General features: G+C 54.1%; 1 protein-coding gene across 5 annotated transcripts; it reads right to left on the reverse strand.

Moving 5' to 3' along the window:
* Nucleotides 1–449: 449 nt before the first annotated feature.
* LOC134525651 (trem-like transcript 2 protein) lies at nt 450–19,810 on the reverse strand. Of its 5 annotated transcripts, XM_063356698.1 has the most exons (11): nt 19,678–19,810; nt 18,283–18,633; nt 16,757–17,107; nt 10,211–10,561; nt 7,586–7,936; nt 6,053–6,403; nt 5,358–5,678; nt 4,306–4,381; nt 3,370–3,485; nt 2,911–2,960; nt 453–2,448 (listed from the first exon to the last, which is right to left on the reverse strand). In XM_063356698.1, exons 1-11 carry the CDS (start codon nt 19,718–19,720, stop codon nt 2,242–2,244), a joined length of 2,568 nt encoding a protein of 855 aa, XP_063212768.1. In that variant the 5' UTR covers nt 19,721–19,810; the 3' UTR covers nt 453–2,241. The 5 variants fall into 5 exon arrangements, with proteins under 5 accessions (XP_063212773.1, XP_063212771.1, XP_063212768.1 ...); XM_063356699.1 differs by lacking the exon at nt 18,283–18,633; XM_063356700.1 differs by lacking the exon at nt 3,370–3,485 and having other exon boundaries at nt 2,394–2,448.
* Between the last annotated feature and the right edge of the window lie 379 nt (nt 19,811–20,189).

Raw genomic sequence — 20,189 nt, forward strand, 5'->3', positions numbered from 1 at the left:
GGGGTTCAGCCTGGAGAAGAGAAGGCTCCGGGGAGACCTTCCAGCCCCTTCCAGTCCCTAAAGGGGCTCCAGGAAAGCCAGGGAGGGACTCTGGAGCAGGGAGGGGAGCCATGGGATGAGGGGGAACAGTTTTAAACTGAAAGAGGGGAGATTTATATGAGAAGTTTGGAAGAAATTCTTTGCTGTGGGGGTGGTGAGCCCCTGGCCCAGGTTGCCCAGAGAAGCTGTGGCTGCCCCATCCCTGGAGGGGTTCAAGGCGAGGTTGGACGGGGCTTGGAGCAACCTGGTCTAGTGGGAGGTGTCCCTGCCCAGGGCAGGGAGGCTAGATGAAAAAATAAAAAAAAATAAAAAGTGCTGGAAGTAGGCATGCTGGTTTGTATTGGTCTTCCAATGAACTTACAAAGAACCAGCTGCACTGGTGAATAGGCTGTGAAGAGCTTTTTAAACTACAGCACAGTGCTGCAAAAGAACAGAACTAATCTGAGACTGGCTGGGTAGTGATTCCTGAAGCAATACAAAGATGCCTTATAACAATGAAGGCAAGAGACTAAATGCATTGGAAAAACATGTTTGATAGTTTATGTTGTCATTATTCAGGATAGCAGGGTTTGATGAGGTCCCAGCTAGTTTAGTGTTCCTGGGGCAGCTCTCGGAAATTGCCAACCTGCATCAGAGCTGCACTGGGGATCCATAAATATATTGTGTGTCTGACTTACTTGGACATTTACGTCTACAAATAATCCACTCTAATTAACATCCTGTCCTTCTGTTATATCAGCTGATGTTGAGAACAGCCCTCTTGTGCTCATACTTCTTCCTCTCTTGTCTGTGTCATAATTCCTGCAACTACTTTGCGCAGGCTGCCAGTTTCTTGCTGTGTGCTACTGCCTGTACAGACCTTCCTCATGTCTTGTCTCAGGGCTCATCCTTGCAGTTAGCACAGCAAGGCAAATTCTGTTCAAAACTGTCCCAGTGTTGTTCCCTTCCCTCCTTTCTACAGAAATACTCAGTTTTGGTTCTTCCTGCTTATTTGATTCCACACTACCTTGGTTTAAGCAGCCAGTTTGTGTGTTATTGGGGAACAGATGGTGTAAGACAGCAGACCAGCCAGAACAAAGTTTTGTTGAACCAAGTAATGGCCTTTGATTAGGAGGTGGTGAAAGGACCGGGCAGTCTGCACAAGCTACCCATGGGAAGCCATGCCTGTAACTTCTGATTTCAGCTTCTTATTTTCAATGTAGAGGCCTCAAAGACTGCATAAATATGCTGTGGCTGTGGATGACCCTGAGAGCAAGTCAGTCTTCAAGCTTGGAAAGAATAAGTTGTCTAGAGGGTACAGCGTTGGAGACTTTCCCTAGTGTAATCCACAGGGGCCACATTGAATCCATCCCACAACCCCATGCACTCAGTAGTGTCATCACCTTCATTCCCTCCTACCCTCAAATTCCGGAGTGCACACTCTATTTCTTGATCTAAAGCTCAACATTTAGCTTTAGTTTGAAAGCCTCTTACTATTTTACTTACCTAAGCAGACTGATAAATTTAGGTTATAGGGGAATTTGCATTAAGTTTCAAAAAGAGTATATATTACTTGTATACACCATTGTTGTTTTGTAGCTACAAGGCCTTCTGGTGCTCAGATTCATACAGCACAATCCTCAGTTTGCAAAGTTTGCAATGCAGCATATCACTGTGTTGCAATACACCCTCAAGCTATTTGCCTCCTGGCAGATGCTGGTTCTGCTTATTCTTATAATCCAGTGCTCGTATCCCCCACCCATTACATGGCAAACGGACCGGGTCACAGCAAGGTTAGAGTTTTATCCCTACAGCACTGGAATGAGTTTGCTTGGCCATAGTAGCTGAGCCTGTAGGAGTGGGACAGAGTTTCTATCAGTGAACACAGCTGAAATAGCAAACCTATTCATGTCCAGACAAATATTGCTCTTTTTCAAAAGGTCAGTCCTCCACACCTGCCTTTCCAAAAGAGTCTGCATTTTAATGGGACCGAAGAAAGCAGATGCACAAGAGATCCTGAGAATTGCCCAGCACCTCTGTCTGACCCGAGAGAATCTGCACAATTGTGGCAAAATTCTCTACTGGCTTCTAATTGTACAGGCAACATACACACGGCAACAAAAACTTAGATCTTTCCCCAGTGTCCATCCACACATCTTCTGCTCCCCATTCCCACTTCTTATTCTTTTCTCCCATTTCTGGATTACTTGGGGATTCTGTGCTTCAGCCTTTCTCACTTGTCGGTAACTGCTTGAGTGCAATGATAGCATATTCTACATTTTCATCTTCGGGTTTCCTGTGAGCCTGACTTCGTTCAACATTACAGTAGAGAGGATCCTCATCACTGAGTCGGGATTTATAGTTCAGGGTAACATATTTTAGGTCTTCGCCGTCATCCTTGGGACTTTCCATTCTTTCAGTACTGTCAAGCTATGAAAAGAAAGGGAAAATACTTCTTAGCATGATTCAGTGCCAGGCCACAGCTGTTTTCAAAAGGACAAGGTTTTCCCAGGGGGAAAAGAGAAGCATGTAAAAACTTACCTTTGGTCGTGACAGAGCTGAAAGAACAGAAAACTCTTTCCTTCATCACCTCTCCTTGATACGGGTTACAACCTCATTGTCTAACCCTGGTTTCTAGTCTTAAAGACATTTCTCAGAGATTACTAGAATTTGCTCCATTGTTTTTTTCCTGCTGGAGATTCCTTACATTAATTACTCCCCTCTCTCTCCAGATAGGAACATTCCTCTCTCTGGTGACATTAAATACCATTTTGCCTCCTGCTTACAACCAAAAATGAGCACCAAGGTCCTCATCAGATGGGTCAGCCCGCTCCTCACAGGCTATTGGTAAGGGATTCATGTACCATATGGGAAATCTATCATTTTCCTTACCTGTGCTATGTCCTCTGGTTTGTCATAGGTGTCCTCTGCTTGTCTGTTACCTTTGGAATGAGCCAAAATCAGAGGTTTTAGAAGTAGAGAAGTCCATGAAATCCCATGGCATTGCCTATGCTTCAGGAGTTTCGGGGAAGGCTGTGGGACTGCGCAGTGGCAGAAGCAATGGGTGTGACAGTGCGACCCCTCTACCCTGAATCTGGTGAACACATTGCTCTCACTTTAATTGTCCTCTAACATGGTAGGAGGTGTCCTGTGCAGAGTCTAGAGGAACATGGTTTAATTTATTGTGAGAGGAGATCACAGCAAGAAACCTGCCTTGAGACTTCCCAAGCTACACCAGCCTTATCTTCTCCAGAGCTCTGTGAGTTGGGAATAAGGTCGCCAGGAGTGGAAAAGTGATGGCCAGATGTTTAGTATAGACTAGAACATGAGGCATCACCAGTCTCCACATACCTCTTCTCTTCAGCTGCTTGTGCTGCCTGACGCACAGTGTTACCGAGCTGGTAAGTGCCAGGATGAACAGGATGCTCAGGACCCCAGGGAGTATGTTGAAGGTGTGTACATTTGAGCTGAAGCCAGGAGAGCAAAAGGGTTACCAGTGTTAGGTGGTAGCACAGCATGATGATGGCGCAGCCCATTACCAAACAGTGACCAAAGAAAGGGACAGGAATAGCTCTTATGCACTAGCTTTCATGCACTTGGAAGGAGGGGGTGGTTCTCCTGCAGCAATGCTATTTTGATTTTTCTGCCTGGCCGTGCCTTCTGAGCTTTTCCTAAACTATTCTCCAGACTTTAAAAACAAGCCACTGCTCAAAGTTCAGAGTACAATTCCAGGCCCTCTGCAGCAGGTACTGCCTTTTCCTCCTGGGTTTTGCTGCACCTGGCACACTGGAGCTGATGTATGATTGTACTCTGAGGTGCTGCTGTAGTGTTGATGACAGCAGATGTCCAAAGGGGAAGAAAATCCTTTACATTTAACTACCTGGTAAATAGAAGGATAAAATAGCAGCCAAGGTCTATTTAATTGTTAAATATTCATGCACAAGAGTGAGCAAAGTCAAGACAAAAAGGCTCAGGGGAAGAATCTCTGTGCCTCTGTTGCTCCAAAGAGCGCAGCCCAAAAAGATATGGATAAAAAAGATGATAGGCATCTGCATTCCAGAAAGCTGTGACGTGACTTTATCCATCTATTTCCTCCTTTGTAATTACACTCTGGGTTGGAGCTGGAAGAGGAGAGGCCATCGTTGTTAAGGACGCCTGTCATATAGAATTCCTGTGTAAGCAGGAACCTTCAGAAAGCCTGCCTACCGCAGGAAGAGAGGCATACTGTGGCTGAGACACTAATAACTCATGTCTGTGTTCAAATTAGAGACTTTTTTAAGGCCTTACCTCGGTGGTGGGGTGGTGACAGAAAGAGTTGTTAGACTTGTGCTTGCAGTACCTGACAAAGGTGTTCCAGCCGACGCTGCAATCACAAACAGGAAGAGAAGAATAATCACTACTGGGCTGCTTTGCATTTACCAGCTAAACTTCCCTGGCCCTGGGAAGATGGGGCTATAAACGCACTCCTGCCACATTGCCCAGCACAGCCAAACTGCCCAGGCTGTAACCTGTGTCATCGCGACTTGCTGTCAGCCGGCAAAGCAAAGTAAGGATCAAAAGGTGGGAGGGAGGGGCAAGGAGCTGAGCAGGAGCCCTGCTTTGTGTGTACCCCCCCAACACGTGCCCGAAGGAAGTGCTCTAAGTGCAAGCAGCTCTGCTCTATGGCAGAGGTCTTCAGGTAGCACTGAACTATTTAACAGCTCTGTGCTTAAGCAGACAGAGGCTTATGAGAAGTAAGCAGAGAGCATTGTCTGTGAAGGACTCGGCTATGAGAATTGCTTGCAGGACATGAGGAGCAGAAGGGGACAGGAGCCAGGTTACTCTTGCAGAGTTGAGCCACAAATTGGCTGGTGTCCTGTCCCCTTGCTTTGGTTCCCCCAGGGACCGCATGCTCATGGGGGCTCAGCCCGTGGGGCCTGGGAGTCCATGACGAGGGAGGGCTGGCAGCTGCGGGCCCAGAGCAAGAGCAATGCCTGCAGTGTGGGAGGTCTCCAGCGGTGCCCAGCGTGGGCCAGGCAAGCGCAGAGCTGGGGGAGCTGCTCCTGGAGCCCCTGGCTGAGCCCTGTGGGAAGCAGTTGTGAAGAGCGGCCCCATTTGTGGGAGCTCGTGGGAGCAGCTGGGAGCAGACAGAGCCTGAAGGGCCAGGCCAGAGCTTTGGCTCCACAGGCCCAAGGGGCAGCCGCCCGTGTGTCCGCCAGAGAGACAGAGAGGGAGACATCAGCTGTGTGGCGGCAGCGCTGGGCTCCTCGCTGCAGTGGCGCAGGCCAGGAGGGAGAAGCAGCAGGGTGGTGAGGCTGAACGCTGCCAACGGGCAGGCTTGTCTGCCAGTAGGTACTCACTCTTGGACACAGAGAGCTGGAAGTCCATTATCCGGATGAGTTCAGGACCTCTATATAATGCACACCAGTACATGCCGCTGTCCTGGGCCTGCAGCTTCTGCATGGTAATGTTGACAGTCCTTTTCTGGGTGTCATCCTGGATCACTGTTCTGTCTTCCAGAGCTTGGCTGTTATGCCGTGTTGAAGGGTAATCTGATCTTGCCACAGTTTTACACGCAGTCTGACCTTCTCTTCGACACCAGACTTTCGTCCCCATGCCGTACGCCAGGCCACTGTAGGGGCACTGCACAGAGAGAGTGTCCTGCTCCCACGTGTGCAGCTCTGCGAAACAGCACATGTGGTCACTGACCCGCCAGCGGTGGGCACCTGGGCATCCAGCCGTGGCCTGAGGTGGGCACCTGGGCCAGACTCTGCCCTGGGCAATTCCCTGACGGACGGCGTGTCCATCAGCGCAGGGCTGAGATCGGGCAGGAGAAGAGGGAGGCGAGAGCCTGCAGGGCCAGCGGGGTCTGTGGGGCTCCGTCACACCGTGCCTGTGTGAGCGGGGCAGGCGGTGAGCGAGGCTGGGGAGGGTGGGGGGCTGTGGGGGACAGGGGAAGGTACTCGCTTGTAAGAGAGAGGGGGGATGGGGCGCGGGAAGGAGTGAAGTTGCTTTCTGACAAGTGTTGAGTTTGTGTGGGGAGAAAGGTACTCACCCTTGAAAACAATCAGTGAGATCGTCCTTAGGGGAATATACCAGTAACTGTCGGAATGGTAAGCACAGGAGTATGTGCCTGAGTCCTCTGCCTGGAGGTTGGTCATGGTGATGGACACAGTTCTATACAGGCCGTCATCCAGTATCGTAACTTTTCCCTTTGTGGCCTTGTTTGTGTATGGGTATCGTGCTGGCTTGGTTGTTTCCGCTAAGGGCTCACATTGTCCATCTCTCACGCGGCACCAGGCTTTCTGCTGCTGGGAGTCAGTCCGTGCTGTGTAAGGACACCGGATAGACAGAGTGCTTCCTTCTGCTTGTCTCTCCTCGGCATCAGGTGGTTGGGCTTGGAGAGCTGTAAATGCCAGATGTGGTGAGGGAGAGGGGAGCTGACGCAGGGCTGTCCACAGCCTCCCGACGGACACACAGAAACTGCCTCCGACCTTCGTCCAGGGGCACTTGTGTCTGGAGGCACTCTGAAACCCGAGATCCATTTCCCCTGCTAAATTCCCCTGCTTGGAAATGGGGAGGTTGGTTTCTGGTGGGCAGTGCTGAGATTTGAGCTGGGACCACCCCTGTGATTTAAACCCCAGTATCTTTGGTTTAAAACCCACAGACATGCGAATGCTAGAGGCGTTGGACCTTCAAGCCTAAATGGAGCCGTGCATGGCTCAGCGTTTGGAGCTGCCCCAGCAGCCCAGCCCGTTGCCCGTTGTTACTGCCCCTTGCCACAGGGAGAATGGAGACCAGCCCCTCCCCACCCCGGGATGGCAGTGGTGGGGTTCAGCCACCCCTCAGCGAGTGGCAGGTTCTCCTTGGCAGCTGGGTGCCGTTTGCTGCTTCAAGGCTTTACCCAGCAGCATTGAGTGAGGAGCTGGGAGAAAGGTGGTGATTGCTTGGGCAGAGGGAGAGGAAGGGACAGAGGGAGAGGGAAATGGAGGAGAGCGAGGCCCATCTGGTGGCAGATTCCCCGAGAGCACACGTGAGCCAGACGGACAGTGCAGATCACTGTGCATTCCTTGTCGAAGGGTAACCTGTGGTCACCACGACTTTACACTCAGTCTGACCTTCTCTTCCACACCAGACTTTTGTCCCCGTGCTGTGCCCCAGGGTGCTGTAGGGGCACTGCACAGAGAGAGTGTCCCGCTCCCACGTGTGCAGCTCTGCGAAACAGCACATGTGGTCACTGACCCGCCAGCAGTGGGCACCCGGGCATCCAGCCGCGGCCTGAGGTGGGCACCTGGGCCTGACTCTGCCCTGGGCAACTCCGTGACGGACGGCGTGTCCATCAGCACAGGGCTGAGGTCGGGCAGGAGAAGAGGGAGGCGAGAGCCTGCAGGGCCAGCGGGGTCTGTGGGGCTCCGTCACACCGTGCCTGTGTGAGCGGGGCAGGCGGTGAGCGAGGCTGGGGAGAGTGGGGGGCTGTGGGGGTCATGGGAAGCCACTCGCCTGTGAGGGAGAGGGGGGAGGGAGCGTGGGAAGGAGTGATGTTGCTTTCTGACAAGTGTTGAGTTTGTGTGGGGAGAAAGGTACTCACCCTTGAAAACAATCAGTGAGATCGTCCTCAGGGGAATATACCAGGAACTGTTGTGATGGTAAGCACAGGAGTATGTGCCTGAGTCCTCTGCCTGGAGGTTGGTCATGGTGATGGAAACAGTTCTATACAGGCCGTCATCCAGTATCGTAACTTTTCCCTTTGTGGCCGTGTTTGTGTATGGGTATCGTGCTGGCTTGGTTGTTTCTGCTAAGAGCTCACATTGTCCATCTCTTGTGCGGCACCAGGCTTTCTGCTGCTGGGAGTCAGTCCCTGCTGTGTAAGGACACTGGATAGACAGAGTGCTTCCTTCTGCTTGTCTCTCCTCGGCATCAGGTGGTTGGGCTTGGAGACCTGTAAATGCCAGATGTGGTGAGGGAGAGGGGAGCTGATGCAGGGCTGCCCACAGCCTCCCAACGGACACACAGAAACTGCCTCCGACTTTCGTCCAGGGGCACTTGTGTCTGGAGGCACTCTGAAACCCGAGATCCATTTCCCCTGCTAAATTCCCCTGCTTAGAAATGGGGAGGTTGGTTTCTGGTGGGCAGTGCTGAGATTTGAGCTGGGACCACGCCTGTGATTCAAACCCCAGTATCTTTGGTTTAAAACCCACAGACCTGCGAATGCTAGAGGCGTTGGACCTTCACGCCTAAATGGAGCCGTGCTTGTGTGGAATAATTACTAAATTGGCCAAGAATACAAAAATACAGCATTGTTCACACATTAAGGAAAGTCATAAAATCAAGAGGCTTCTGAGGTAGAATACAGCCGCAGCTAGCACATGAAGAATGCAACATCTGTGATTCCCTGTACAAGGTTGTTTGCGAAACTACACGAGGGATGGAACGGAACACGCTTGTTCCGTGGCCTTCCCTTGTGACGAATAGCAGATATGGGGACGAGATGGTACTACGGAACTGATAAGCGGCCTACACGCTACCCGAGCCAACATTTCATCAAATGTTGATGAGATCCTGTCCTTTTGTGCGAACTTTGCTCACCACAATGTACCAAAACACACCTCCATCCCGGAGGCTATCCGCCCCCGAGGTGTGAACACTCCTCCTTGAATACATTAATCATAATAAAAGTACGTATGACTAAAGTCACTCAAACTCCACTTTGAAGATAAAAAAATAATATAAAAATAGCCCAAGAGAGAGGGGATGTCAGGGAAGACACCATCGCGAAGAATTCCACCGCTGATTTCCGGGATCAGTCGACGGGCTGAGCCTCTCTTCCCCCCCATAGGGACGCCTTTGGGTAAGACTTCGATTACACCGAGCGCTTTCTCGGACACTTAGAAATTTCTCTAGAGAATCTCTACCCTACATTTATAGCCAGGCTGTATCGTTTATAATTTTGTCGCGCGTTTGTATACTTAGCAATATCTTTATTTGCACGTGCTTTGCAGACAGTGTATTTATCACCGGCAATCCAAAAGAACCTGTATATCTGTTGTTTAAATAAACTGCACTGTTTAAGTAGCTAGCCGTTTCGCTTTCTCACTGAACGCGACCAAAACTTGAGAGAGGCCGTGCTAGTTCAGGAGCACGACTAGACTGAAGGTGCAGTCCACTATTAGTGTATCCAAATCGTAATAGTTTAATACATATTAAACGCGATTGGACTGATAGTGCTGAATTGGGCATCACTCAGAATTTAAACCTAGCCGCACCTAGACTCCCACCTCGGTGAGGAGTGTTAGAACGCAAGGGGGTTTATCTTCTGCCAAAACCGCTTGGCCCCGTTTCACGCAACAGCATGGCTCAGCGTTTGGAGCTGCCCCAGCAGCCCAGCCCATTGTTACTGCCCCTTGCCACAGGGAGAATGGAGACCAGCCCCTCCCCACCCCGGGATGGCAGTGGTGGGGTTCAGCCACCCCTCAGCGAGTGGCGGGTTCTCCCTGTCAGCTGGGTGCCGTTTGCTGCTTCAAGGCTTTACCCAGCAGCATTGAGTGAGGAGCTGGGAGAAAGGTGGTGATTGCTTGGGCAGAGGGAGAGGAAGGGACAGAGGGAGAGGGAAATGGAGGAGAGTGAGGCCCATCTGGTGGCAGATTCCCCGAGAGCACACGTGAGCCAGACGGACAGTGCAGATCACTGTGCATTCCGTGTCGAAGGGTAACCTGTGCTCACCACGACTTTACACTCAGTCTGACCTTCTCTTCCACACCAGACTTTTGTCCCCGTGCTGTGCCCCAGGGTGCTGTAGGGGCACTGCACAGAGAGAGTGTCCCGCTCCCACGTGTGCAGCTCTGCGAAACAGCACATGTGGTCACTGACCCGCCAGCAGTGGGCACCCGGGCATCCAGCCGCGGCCTGAGGTGGGCACCTGGGCCTGACTCTGCCCTGGGCAACTTCGTGACGGACGGCGTGTCCATCAGCGCAGGGCTGAGGTCGGGCAGGAGAAGAGGGAGGTGAGAGCCTGCAGGGCCAGCGGGGTCTGTGGGGCTCCATCACACCGTGCCTGTGTGAGCGGGGCAGGCGGTGAGCGAGGCTGGGGAGAGTGGGGGGCTGTGAGGGTCATGGGAAGCCACTCGCCTGTGAGGGAGAGGGGGGAGGGAGCGTGGGAAGGAGTGAAGTTGCTTTCTGACAAGTGTTGAGTTTGTGTGGGGAGAAAGGTACTCACCCTTGAAAACAATCAGTGAGATCGTCCTTAGGGGAATATATTGGGAACTGTCAGAACGGTAAGCACAGGAGTATGTGCCTGAGTCCTCTGCCTGGAGGTTGGTCATGGTGATGGACACAGTTTTATGCTGGCGGTCATCCAGTATCGTAACTTTTCCCTTTGTGGCCTTGTTTGTGTATGGGTATCGTGCTGGCTTGGTTGTTTCTGCTAAGAGCTCACATTGTCCATCTCTCACGCGGCACCAGGCTTTCTGCTGCTGGGAGTCAGTCCGTGCTGTGTAAGGACACCGGATAGACAGAGTGCTTCCTTCTGCTTGTCTCTCCTCGGCATCAGGTGGTTGGGCTTGGAGAGCTGTAAATGCCAGATGTGGTGAGGGAGAGGGGAGCTGATGCAGGGCTGCCCACAGCCTCCCGACGGACACACAGAAACTGCCTCCGACCTTCGTCCAGGGGCACTTGTGTCTGGAGGCACTCTGAAACCCGAGATCCATTTCCCCTGCTAAATTCCCCTGCTTGGAAATGGGGAGGTTGGTTTCTGGTGGGCAGTGCTGAGATTTGAGCTGGGACCACCCCTGTGATTTAAACCCCAATATCTTTGGTTTAAAACCTACAGACCTGCGAATGCTAGAGGCGTTGGACCTTCAAGCCTAAATGGACCCATGCGTGGCTCAGCGTTTGGAGCTGCCCCAGCAGCCCAGCCCGTTGTTACTGCCCCTTGCCACAGGGAGAATGGAGACCAGCCCCACCCGATGCGTAGCATGGCAGTGGTGGGGCTCAGCCGCCCCTCAGGAGCCATGTGGCCGTCTGTCCGGGGTTTGGGGACAGGGCAGAGGGAAGGAGCAAGGGCAGTTTGTTTCTGGGGGATGAAATGCTCATTCTGTGGCTGGGCTTGAGCTTGCCTCCAGCCACCTGCAGCTCCTCCATGCGGCATCCTTGGAGGATGCCCAGCGACCCAGGGTGCGAGGCTGTGCTGGGTGCAGGGCTGCCTCGGTTCTCCAAGCTGGTACCACATGCGGAAAGCCTTGTGCTCTCTGCTGGGACAGCAGGGGAGGCAGGCGCGTGCCCCCGAGCAACTCTGTCCTGACCCAGGGCTGCAATGGGAGCAGCCGAGCAGGGCCAGGCAGTGTGACGGGAAATGGCGACTGGGGGAGGCGCTGGGGCTGCTCCGGAGACCGCAGCTGTGTGCTCCCAGGGTGGTTTGTCCTGGGAGCCTGGAGAAGCCAGATGTGTTATGGTGGCAGCTGGGGCGGCCCCTTCCCTCCCCATCCCTGCAGTGTCTGTCCATGGTCGGATTCTCCCCCAGTGTGGAGTTCCCCGGGCAGCGGGAGGTGGGGAAGGGTGTCCCGCTCCCCCTGGGTGCGTGGGAAGCCCGAGGCAAGCCCAGCCCTTCTCTTACCTGGGAAGCAGAGCGGCAGCAGGAGGAGGGCTCTCAGCTCCATGGCCGTCCTCAAGCCCAGGCAAGGGGCATTGGTGGGGGCTGCCCAAGGTGTTCTGTTCAAAAGTGTCTGCCTTGTGAGCCCTCCCGCATCCCAGTGACGCTGCTGGAGGAAGTGCCTGAGGTCTTGCCTCAAGCGGAAATCCTTCACCATGTTTTGTTACAGGACTGATATTAAGATAATTTCTTAAAGCGTTTGGGGAAGTGGCTGAGAGCAGAGCTTGGCTTGTCTTGATGGCAAAGGCCCTTTGCTGCTCTCGCCTGGCCATTGCCATGCTCTGCCCTCACTCCGGTGGCCGTGGGGCACTCCTCGGGCTGTCCTGAGTTGTGGGAGATGGAGTAGGTCCTTTGCCCTGGCCAAGCCCTTCTCTCTGGGCTCCCACGGTGTCCTCTGCCCAGGCCCTTGCTGGAAAGTCTCCTGAAAGCCAGGGTGGTAATGCGTCCAGGGCTGTGTCTGCATGAACCCTCCCGTGTCGTTTGGGATCCCCCACCTCCACCCCCACAGCCATTTCCCTCGTGCCCTGTGCTTTGCTGTGCACAGAGCCCTCGGGGTGCCTTCCCCTGAGTGCCCAGCTGCAGAAACCAGACCAGAACCGTTTGGTTTTGCACATTTTATTTGCCATGGGGCAGCCTCGCAGAGCCCTGGTGCAGGGGCCCATGGGGAAGGCGAGAGGGTTTGCAGAGCTCTGTGGGAAGTGTGGGTGCTCCGGGGTGAGACCCTGCTCTGTGGCAGTAGCGCGGCTGCTCCCAGGTGGGACCTGGCAACAGGGGGGTGCTGGTGGCAGAGCCCGGGCAGGCTGCGAGGGCAGCTCCCAGCAGCAGATGCTGCCCATGGGCTCCTCCCCGTCTGCCTCCCTCCTCTGCTGGTCAAAAGGAGAGGAGGAGGTGAGGCTGCTGGCTGGGCTGGAGATGGGAAGAGTAGAAGGAGGAGGAGGAAAGAGAGCAATAATTGAAGCAAGCTGTGTTTTCCCCTCCCTCAAAGTCCCTTTTGACTTTGCTGTGTGACAAGGAGGAAGATATTTAAGGGCTGGCCTCAGGTGAGGCTGGCAGGGTGGCAGTGGGTGGTAGCTTGTGCCCTGGCTGGCTGGAAGGAAGAGACTTCTTCGACCTGGGGCATAGAGGTGCTTTTAGCACAGGGTGTCACGTGAGCTCTTCTCAGAACTTTCTCCTCTCCTGGTATCTCCTGCCCTGGACGGGTAGAGGGAAAAGTCTTTCATGAAATGTCTGTTGGCTGGGAAGTGTTCATAGTTGAGTCCAGCAGTGGGAAAAGAAGGCTGATGTTTTCTGGTGGGGGCGAACGCTTACTGCACCTTGCAGAATTACAGGGGCTGCCAGGAACCGGGGACAGATTGACCGGTCGTACAAACTGCCCTCTGAACCTGCTGAAAAGGAGCCTTTATGTGTTTGGAGGTATTTAGGCTGTGGGAGAGGTTTCTTCTCTTAAGCAAAATGTTTCCTTCTGAGTAATATCAGGAGGGAAATTCCCACCAGAGTGGTTGGTGCTGGGCAACAGAGGGAGAGAAGTTAATTCATGCGTGCTTTAGACCATGTGGGATTTAAACTGCCTCAGGGTATAAAGCAGTGTGATGCGTCAGCCCTAGCAGCCAAGAGTGGGGTAGTGGGAGGAGCTGCTTTTGAGGAATTCAAGAGACATGGGGAAAAAGAGGGGAACCTGTCTCTATATAGCACATTTTTTTCCCCAAGCCTCTTCACCCCTCTCTTCCTCGCCCTTTTCTTATCCCTGTGCTCAACGGCAGTGTCTCAGTGTGTCTGCTGGTGTCTCTGTCCTTCCTAACTATACTTCGTTGCTTCTCTGAACGGGATTCAGTTATAGGAGCTTGCCCCAGTGGAAAAGCTTTGGTGAGAAGCAACTTTCTCTGGTTTTGGCTAAAAGCCCACATGACTTGCATCCCCACCAGGCAGGTGGTTGCTGTTCTGGAGAGGACTTGTTGTTTTGCACTGTGATTTTGCTGCTTACTCTCATCTAGATGCTTTCACTGTGGAGGTCCTCTTCATCCTTCTCGTGAGGAGCACTAGGATCACTATTGCCAGGATCTTGCTGGTCACGATACCAAGGACAAGCCAAAGGATGGTCTGCAACCTAGAAAAAAAAAAGGAAAGAAATATACCAAAACAAATTAAAAACCCCACAAGGACAGCAGAATCGATCCAGAGAGATGGAGGGGTTCCCCAAGGAGGGTAAGGATTTTGTGGAACGTGACCGTTCTTCATGCATAAGGGCAATCCATCAGGAATTAGTATTTAAGGAAGACTCCCAATGAGTTTAGAAAGGAAGGTAAATCTGTCCCGAGCATCGTTCTACAGATGTCTGTTTAGCACGATGGAAGACTGAGCTCTCCAAACCATGGGGAGTTCGGATACTGCAGATTGCTTTTGAGATTATCTTGCCCACATAGAAAACTCCTGAAAGGAGCAAATTTAGCAGTTTATGTGAGTGAAGAAGACGGTGAAAGGGAAGGAGCGCGGAGATTTTTACAGACAGTGTAAGATGTGTGCTGATGCGAGGAGGATGGAAGAACCTATTAGCTATGCCGTAAGTAAAGTAAAAGAGCTCCGCATCCCCCTCGTTCAGAGGCCTACGTTCCCAGTAAGGCCCAAGAGACTTTTCTTTTTGCCGCTTTGAATTTGTTACATTTCAAAATGTTTGTTTTGTTATTTCTCCTTTGTTTTCATCTTTGGAGGAGGTACAGAGATAGCCAGCCAAATCCTCCATCTGGTGGTATTTCTGGGGCAGGATCTCTGCAGCCGTGTGCATTTCTTTTGCCACGTGTGGTGAACTCCTAGTTTTTCTGTTGTTTTCTGCTTGCTGCTTTCTAGTTAGAGAAATGTTTTCTCTTTGCCCCGTACCATCACAGCTTCTTTGCAACTGTGAGATAAATCAGATTAGCCAATTCCCTCTTACTCGATTGTTGATAAAATGAGTCTTCTGTCACCTGGGGGAGGAGCGGACAGAACCTGCTCTTTTCTACCCTCGAGTGTTCAGGCTGGCTCGTGCTGCCCCGTTCACCTGTCAGCAAGGTACAGCTCACCTGTGTTGTTTCATTTCTTCCTCAATACTGATAGTTCTTTCAGTGGAGTTAGAGGGACTCATTGGAGAAATGGAAGACAAGGAGGTTGGTGCTTCACCTGCAAGTAGAATACTTTCAGAGAAAGGACCGACCTGTGTCAGTGACAGGAGACAAAGCAAAACAGAATGGCCAGTCAGGTGTGCAGCTGCTGAGGAGGCGTATTGACAGCAATGTCTCTGCAGGCACGACTGAAGGGATTTTAAGTACAGGGGAAACAACACGAGACGTTAACAACTCCTGTCTGTGTTCAAGCTCAGAGACTTCTTTAGGCCTTACAATGGGGGTGGGGAGTGGCCAGCAGGGGTTGTTAGACTTGTGCTTGCAGTACCTGAGAAAGGTGTTCCAGCCGACGCTGCAATCACAAACAGGAAGAGAAGAATAATCACTACTGGGCTGCTTTGCATTTACCAGCTAAACTTCCCTGGCCCTGGGAAGATGGGGCTATAAACGCACTCCTGCCACAATGCCCAGCACAGCCAAACTGCCCAGGCTGTAACCTGTGTCATCGCGACTTGCTGTCAGCCGGCAAAGCAAAATAAGGATCAAAAGGTGGGAGGGAGGGGCAAGGAGCTGAGCAGGAGCCCCGCTTTGTGTGTACCCCCCCAACACGTGCCCGAAGGAAGTGCTGTAAGTGCAAGCAGCTCTGCTCTATGGCAGAGGTCTTCAGGTAGCACTGAACTATTTAACAGCTCTGTGCTTAAGCAGACAGAGGCTTATGAGAAGTAAGCAGAGAGCATTGTCTGTGAAGGACTCGGCTATGAGAATTGCTTGCAGGACATGAGGAGCAGAAGGGGACAGGAGCCAGGTTACTCGTGCAGAGTTGAGCCACAAATTGGCTGGTGTCCTGTCCCCTTGCTTTGGTTCCCCCAGGGACCGCATGCTCATGGGGGCTCAGCCCGTGGGGCCTGGGAGTCCATGACGAGGGAGGGCTGGCAGCTGCGGGGCCAGAGCAAGAGCAATGCCTGCAGTGGGGGAGGTCTCCAGCGGTGCCCAGCGTGGGCCAGGCAAGCGCAGAGCTGGGGGAGCTGCTCCTGGAGCCCCTGGCTGAGCCCTGTGGGAAGCAGTTGTGAAGAGCGGCCCCATTTGTGGGAGCTCGTGGGAGCAGCTGGGAGCAGACAGAGCCTGAAGGGCCAGGCCAGAGCTTTGGCTCCACAGGCCCAAGGGGCAGCCGCCCGTGTGTCCGACAGAGAGACAGAGAGGGAGACATCAGCTGTGTGGCGGCAGCGCTGGGCTCCTCGCTGCAGTGGCGCAGGCCAGGAGGGAGAAGCAGCAGGGTGGTGAGGCTGAACGCTGCCAACGGGCAGGCTTGTCTGCCAGTAGGTACTCACTCTTGGACACAGAGAGCTGGAAGTCCATTATCCGGATGAGTTCAGGACCTCTATATAATGCACACCAGTACATGCCGCTGTCCTGGGCCTGCAGCTTCTGCATGGTAATGTTGACAGTCCTTTTCTGGGTGTCATCCTGGATCACTGTTCTGTCTTCCAGAGCTTGGCTGTTATGCCGTGTTGAAGGGTAATCTGATCTTGCCACAGTTTTACACGCAGTCTGACCTTCTCTTCGACACCAGACTTTCGTCCCCATGCCGTACGCCAGGCCACTGTAGGGGCACTGCACAGAGAGAGTGTCCTGCTCCCACGTGTGCAGCTCTGCGAAACAGCACATGTGGTCACTGACCCGCCAGTGGTGGGCACCTGGGCATCCAGCCGCGGCCTGAGGTGGGCACCTGGGCCAGACTCTGCCCTGGGCAATTCCCTGACGGACGGCGTGTCCATCAGCGCAGGGCTGAGGTCGGGCAGGAGAAGAGGGAGGCGAGAGCCTGCAGGGCCAGCGGGGTCTGTGGGGCTCCGTCACACCGTGCCTGTGTGAGCGGGGCAGGCGGTGAGCGAGGCTGGGGAGAGTGGGGGGCTGTGGGGGTCAGGGGAAGCTGCTCGCTTGTAAGAGAGAGGGGGGAGGGAGCGTGGGAAGGAGTGATGTTGCTTTCTGACAAGTGTTGAGTTTGTGTGGGGAGAAAGGTACTCACCCTTGAAAACAATCAGTGAGATCGTCCTCAGGGGAATATACCAGGAACTGTCGTAACGGTAAGCACAGGAGTATGTGCCTGAGTCCTCTGCCTGGAGGTTGGTCATGGTGATGGACACAGTTCTATGCTGGCTGTCATCCAGTATCGTAACTTTTCCCTTTGTGGCCGTGTTTGTGTATGGGTATCGTGCTGGCTTGGTTGTTTCTGCTAAGAGCTCACATTGTCCATCTCTCACGCGGCACCAGGCTTTCTGCTGCTGGGAGTCAGTCCGTGCTGTGTAAGGACACCGGATAGACAGAGTGCTTCCTTCTGTTTGTCTCTCCTCGGCATCAGGTGGTTGGGCTTGGAGACCTGTAAATGCCAGATGTGGTGAGGGAGAGAGGAGCTGATGCAGGGCTGCCCACAGCCTCCCGACGGACACACAGAAACTGCCTCCGACCTTCGTCCAGGGGCACTTGTGTCTGGAGGCGCTCTGAAACCCGAGATCCATTTCCCCTGCTAAATTCCCCTGCTTGGAAATGGGGAGGTTGGTTTCTGGTGGGCAGTGCTGAGATTTGAGCTGGGACCACCCCTGTGATTTAAACCCCAGTATCTTTGGTTTAAAACCCACAGACCTGCGAATGCTAGAGGCGTTGGACCTTCACGCCTAAATGGAGCCGTGCATGGCTCAGCGTTTGGAGCTGCCCCAGCAGCCCAGCCCGTTGTTACTGCCCCTTGCCACAGGGAGAATGGAGACCAGCCCCTCCCCACCCCGGGATGGCAGTGGTGGGGTTCAGCCACCCCTCAGCGAGTGGCAGGTTCTCCCTGGCAGCTGGGTGCCGTTTGCTGCTTCAAGGCTTTACCCAGCAGCGTTGAGTGAGGAGCTGGGAGAAAGGTGGTGATTGCTTGGGCAGAGGGAGAGGAAGGGACAGAGGGAGAGGGAAATGGAGGAGAGCGAGGCCCATCTGGTGGCAGATTCCCCGAGAGCACACGTGAGCCAGACGGACAGTGCAGATCACTGTGCATTCCTTGTCGAAGGGTAACCTGTGCTCACCACGACTTTACACTCAGTCTGACCTTCTCTTCCACACCAGACTTTTGTCCCCGTGCTGTGCCCCAGGGTGCTGTAGGGGCACTGCACAGAGAGAGTGTCCCGCTCCCACGTGTGCAGCTCTGCGAAACAGCACATGTGGTCACTGACCCGCCAGCAGTGGGCACCCGGGCATCCAGCCGCGGCCTGAGGTGGGCACCTGGGCCAGACTCTGCCCTGGGCAACTTCGTGACGGACGGCGTGTCCATCAGCGCAGGGCTGAGGTCGGGCAGGAGAAGAGGGAGGCGAGAGCCTGCAGGGCCAGCGGGGTCTGTGGGGCTCCGTCACACCGTGCCTGTGTGAGCGGGGCAGGCGGTGAGCGAGGCTGGGGAGGGTGGGGGGCTCTGGGGGTCAGCGGAAGCCGCTCGCCTGTGAGGGAGAGGGGGGAGGGAGCGTGGGAAGGAGTGATGTTGCTTTCTGACAAGTGTTGAGTTTGTGTGGGGAGAAAGGTACTCACCCTTGAAAACAATCAGTGAGATCGTCCTTAGGGGAATATATTGGGAACTGTCAGAAAGGTAAGCACAGGAGTATGTGCCTGAGTCCTCTGCCTGGAGGTTGGTCATGGTGATGGACACAGTTCTATGCTGGCTGTCATCCAGTATCGTAACTTTTCCCTTTGTGGCCGTGTTTGTGTATGGGTATCGTGCTGGCTTGGTTGTTTCCGCTAAGGGCTCACATTGTCCATCTCTCACGCGGCACCAGGCTTTCTGCTGCTGGGAGTCAGTCCGTGCTGTGTAAGGACACTGGATAGACAGAGTGCTTCCTTCTGTTTGTCTCTCCTCGGCATCAGGTGGTTGGGCTTGGAGAGCTGTAAATGCCAGATGTGGTGAGGGAGAGGGGAGCTGATGCAGGGCTGCCCACAGCCTCCCGACGGACACACAGAAACTGCCTCCGACCTTCGTCCAGGGGCACTTGTGTCTGGAGGAACTCTGAAACCCGAGATCCATTTCCCCTGCTAAAGTCCACTGCTTGGAAATGGGGAGGTTGGTTTCTGGTGGGCAGTGCTGAGATTTGAGCTGGGACCACCCCTGTGATTTAAACCCCAGTATCTTTGGTTTAAAACCCACAGACCTGCGAACGCTAGAGGCGTTGGACCTTCAAGCCTAAATGGAGCCGTGCATGGCTCAGCGTTTGGAGCTGCCCCAGCAGCCCAGCCCGTTGTTACTGCCCCTTGCCACAGGGAGAATGGAGACCAGCCCCACCCGACGCGTGGCATGGCAGTGGTGGGGCTCAGCCGCCCCTCAGGAGCCGAGTGGCCGTCTGTCCAGGGTTTGGGGACAGGGCAGAGGGAAGGAGCAAGGGCAGTGTGTTCCCTGGGGATGAAATGCTCATTCTGTGGCTGGGCTTGAGCTTGCCTCCAGCCACCTGCAGCTCCTCCATGCGGCATCCTCGGAGGATGCCCAGCGACCCAGGGTGCGAGGCTGTGCTGGGTGCAGGGCTGCCTTGGTTCTCCAACCTGGTACCACATGTGGAAAGCCTTGTGCTCTCTGCTGGGACAGCAGGGGAGGCAGGCGCGTGCCCCCGGGCAACTCTGTCCTGACCCAGGGCTGCAATGGGAGCAGCAGAGCAGGGCCAGGCAGTGTGACGGGAAATGGCGACTGGGGGAGGCGCTGGGGCTGCTCCGGAGACCGCAGCTGTGTGCTCCCAGGGTGGTTTGTCCTGGGAGCCTGGAGAAGCCAGATGTGTTATGGTGGCAGCTGGGGCGGCCCCTTCCCTCCCCATCCCTGCAGTGTCTGTCTGTGGTCGGATTCCCACCCAGTGTGGAGCTCCCCGGGCAGCGGGAGGTGGGGAAGGGTGTCCCGCTCCCCCTGGGTGCGTGGGAAGCCCGAGGCAAGCCCAGCCCTTCTCTTACCTGGGAAGCAGAGCGGCAGGAGGAGGAGGGCTCTCAGCTCCATGGCCGTCCTCAAGCCCAGGCAAGGGGCATTGGTGGGGGCTGCCCAAGGTGTCCCGTTCAAAAGTGTCTGCCTTGTGAGCCCTCCCGCATCCCAGTGACGCTGCTGGAGGAAGTGCCTGAGGTCTTGCCTCAAGCGGAAATCCTTCACCATGTTCAGCAACAATTTAGGGAAGTGGCTGAGAGCAGAGCTTGGCCCGTCATGGTGGCAAAGGCCCTTTGCTGCTTCCATCTGGCCATCACTGTGCTCTGCCCTCACTCCATTGGCTGTGGGGCACTTCTTTGGCTGTCCTGAGCCAAAGTATAATTCCCAGCTAAGAGCCATGATGACCCATCTTCCACAAATGACATATCCACTATGGGGTAAATCTTCACACGTGAAACCCACACTGTGACTTCAGATGGGCCCTCAGTCCTGTGTACCTCACACACCGCCTGCTCTCTCTGCTTCTGCCATAACAACTTATTTTCCC

The sequence above is a fragment of the Chroicocephalus ridibundus genome, chromosome 20 (genome assembly GCF_963924245.1).
Source record: "Chroicocephalus ridibundus chromosome 20, bChrRid1.1, whole genome shotgun sequence".
In the NCBI taxonomy this organism is placed as follows: Eukaryota; Metazoa; Chordata; class Aves; order Charadriiformes; family Laridae; genus Chroicocephalus; species Chroicocephalus ridibundus.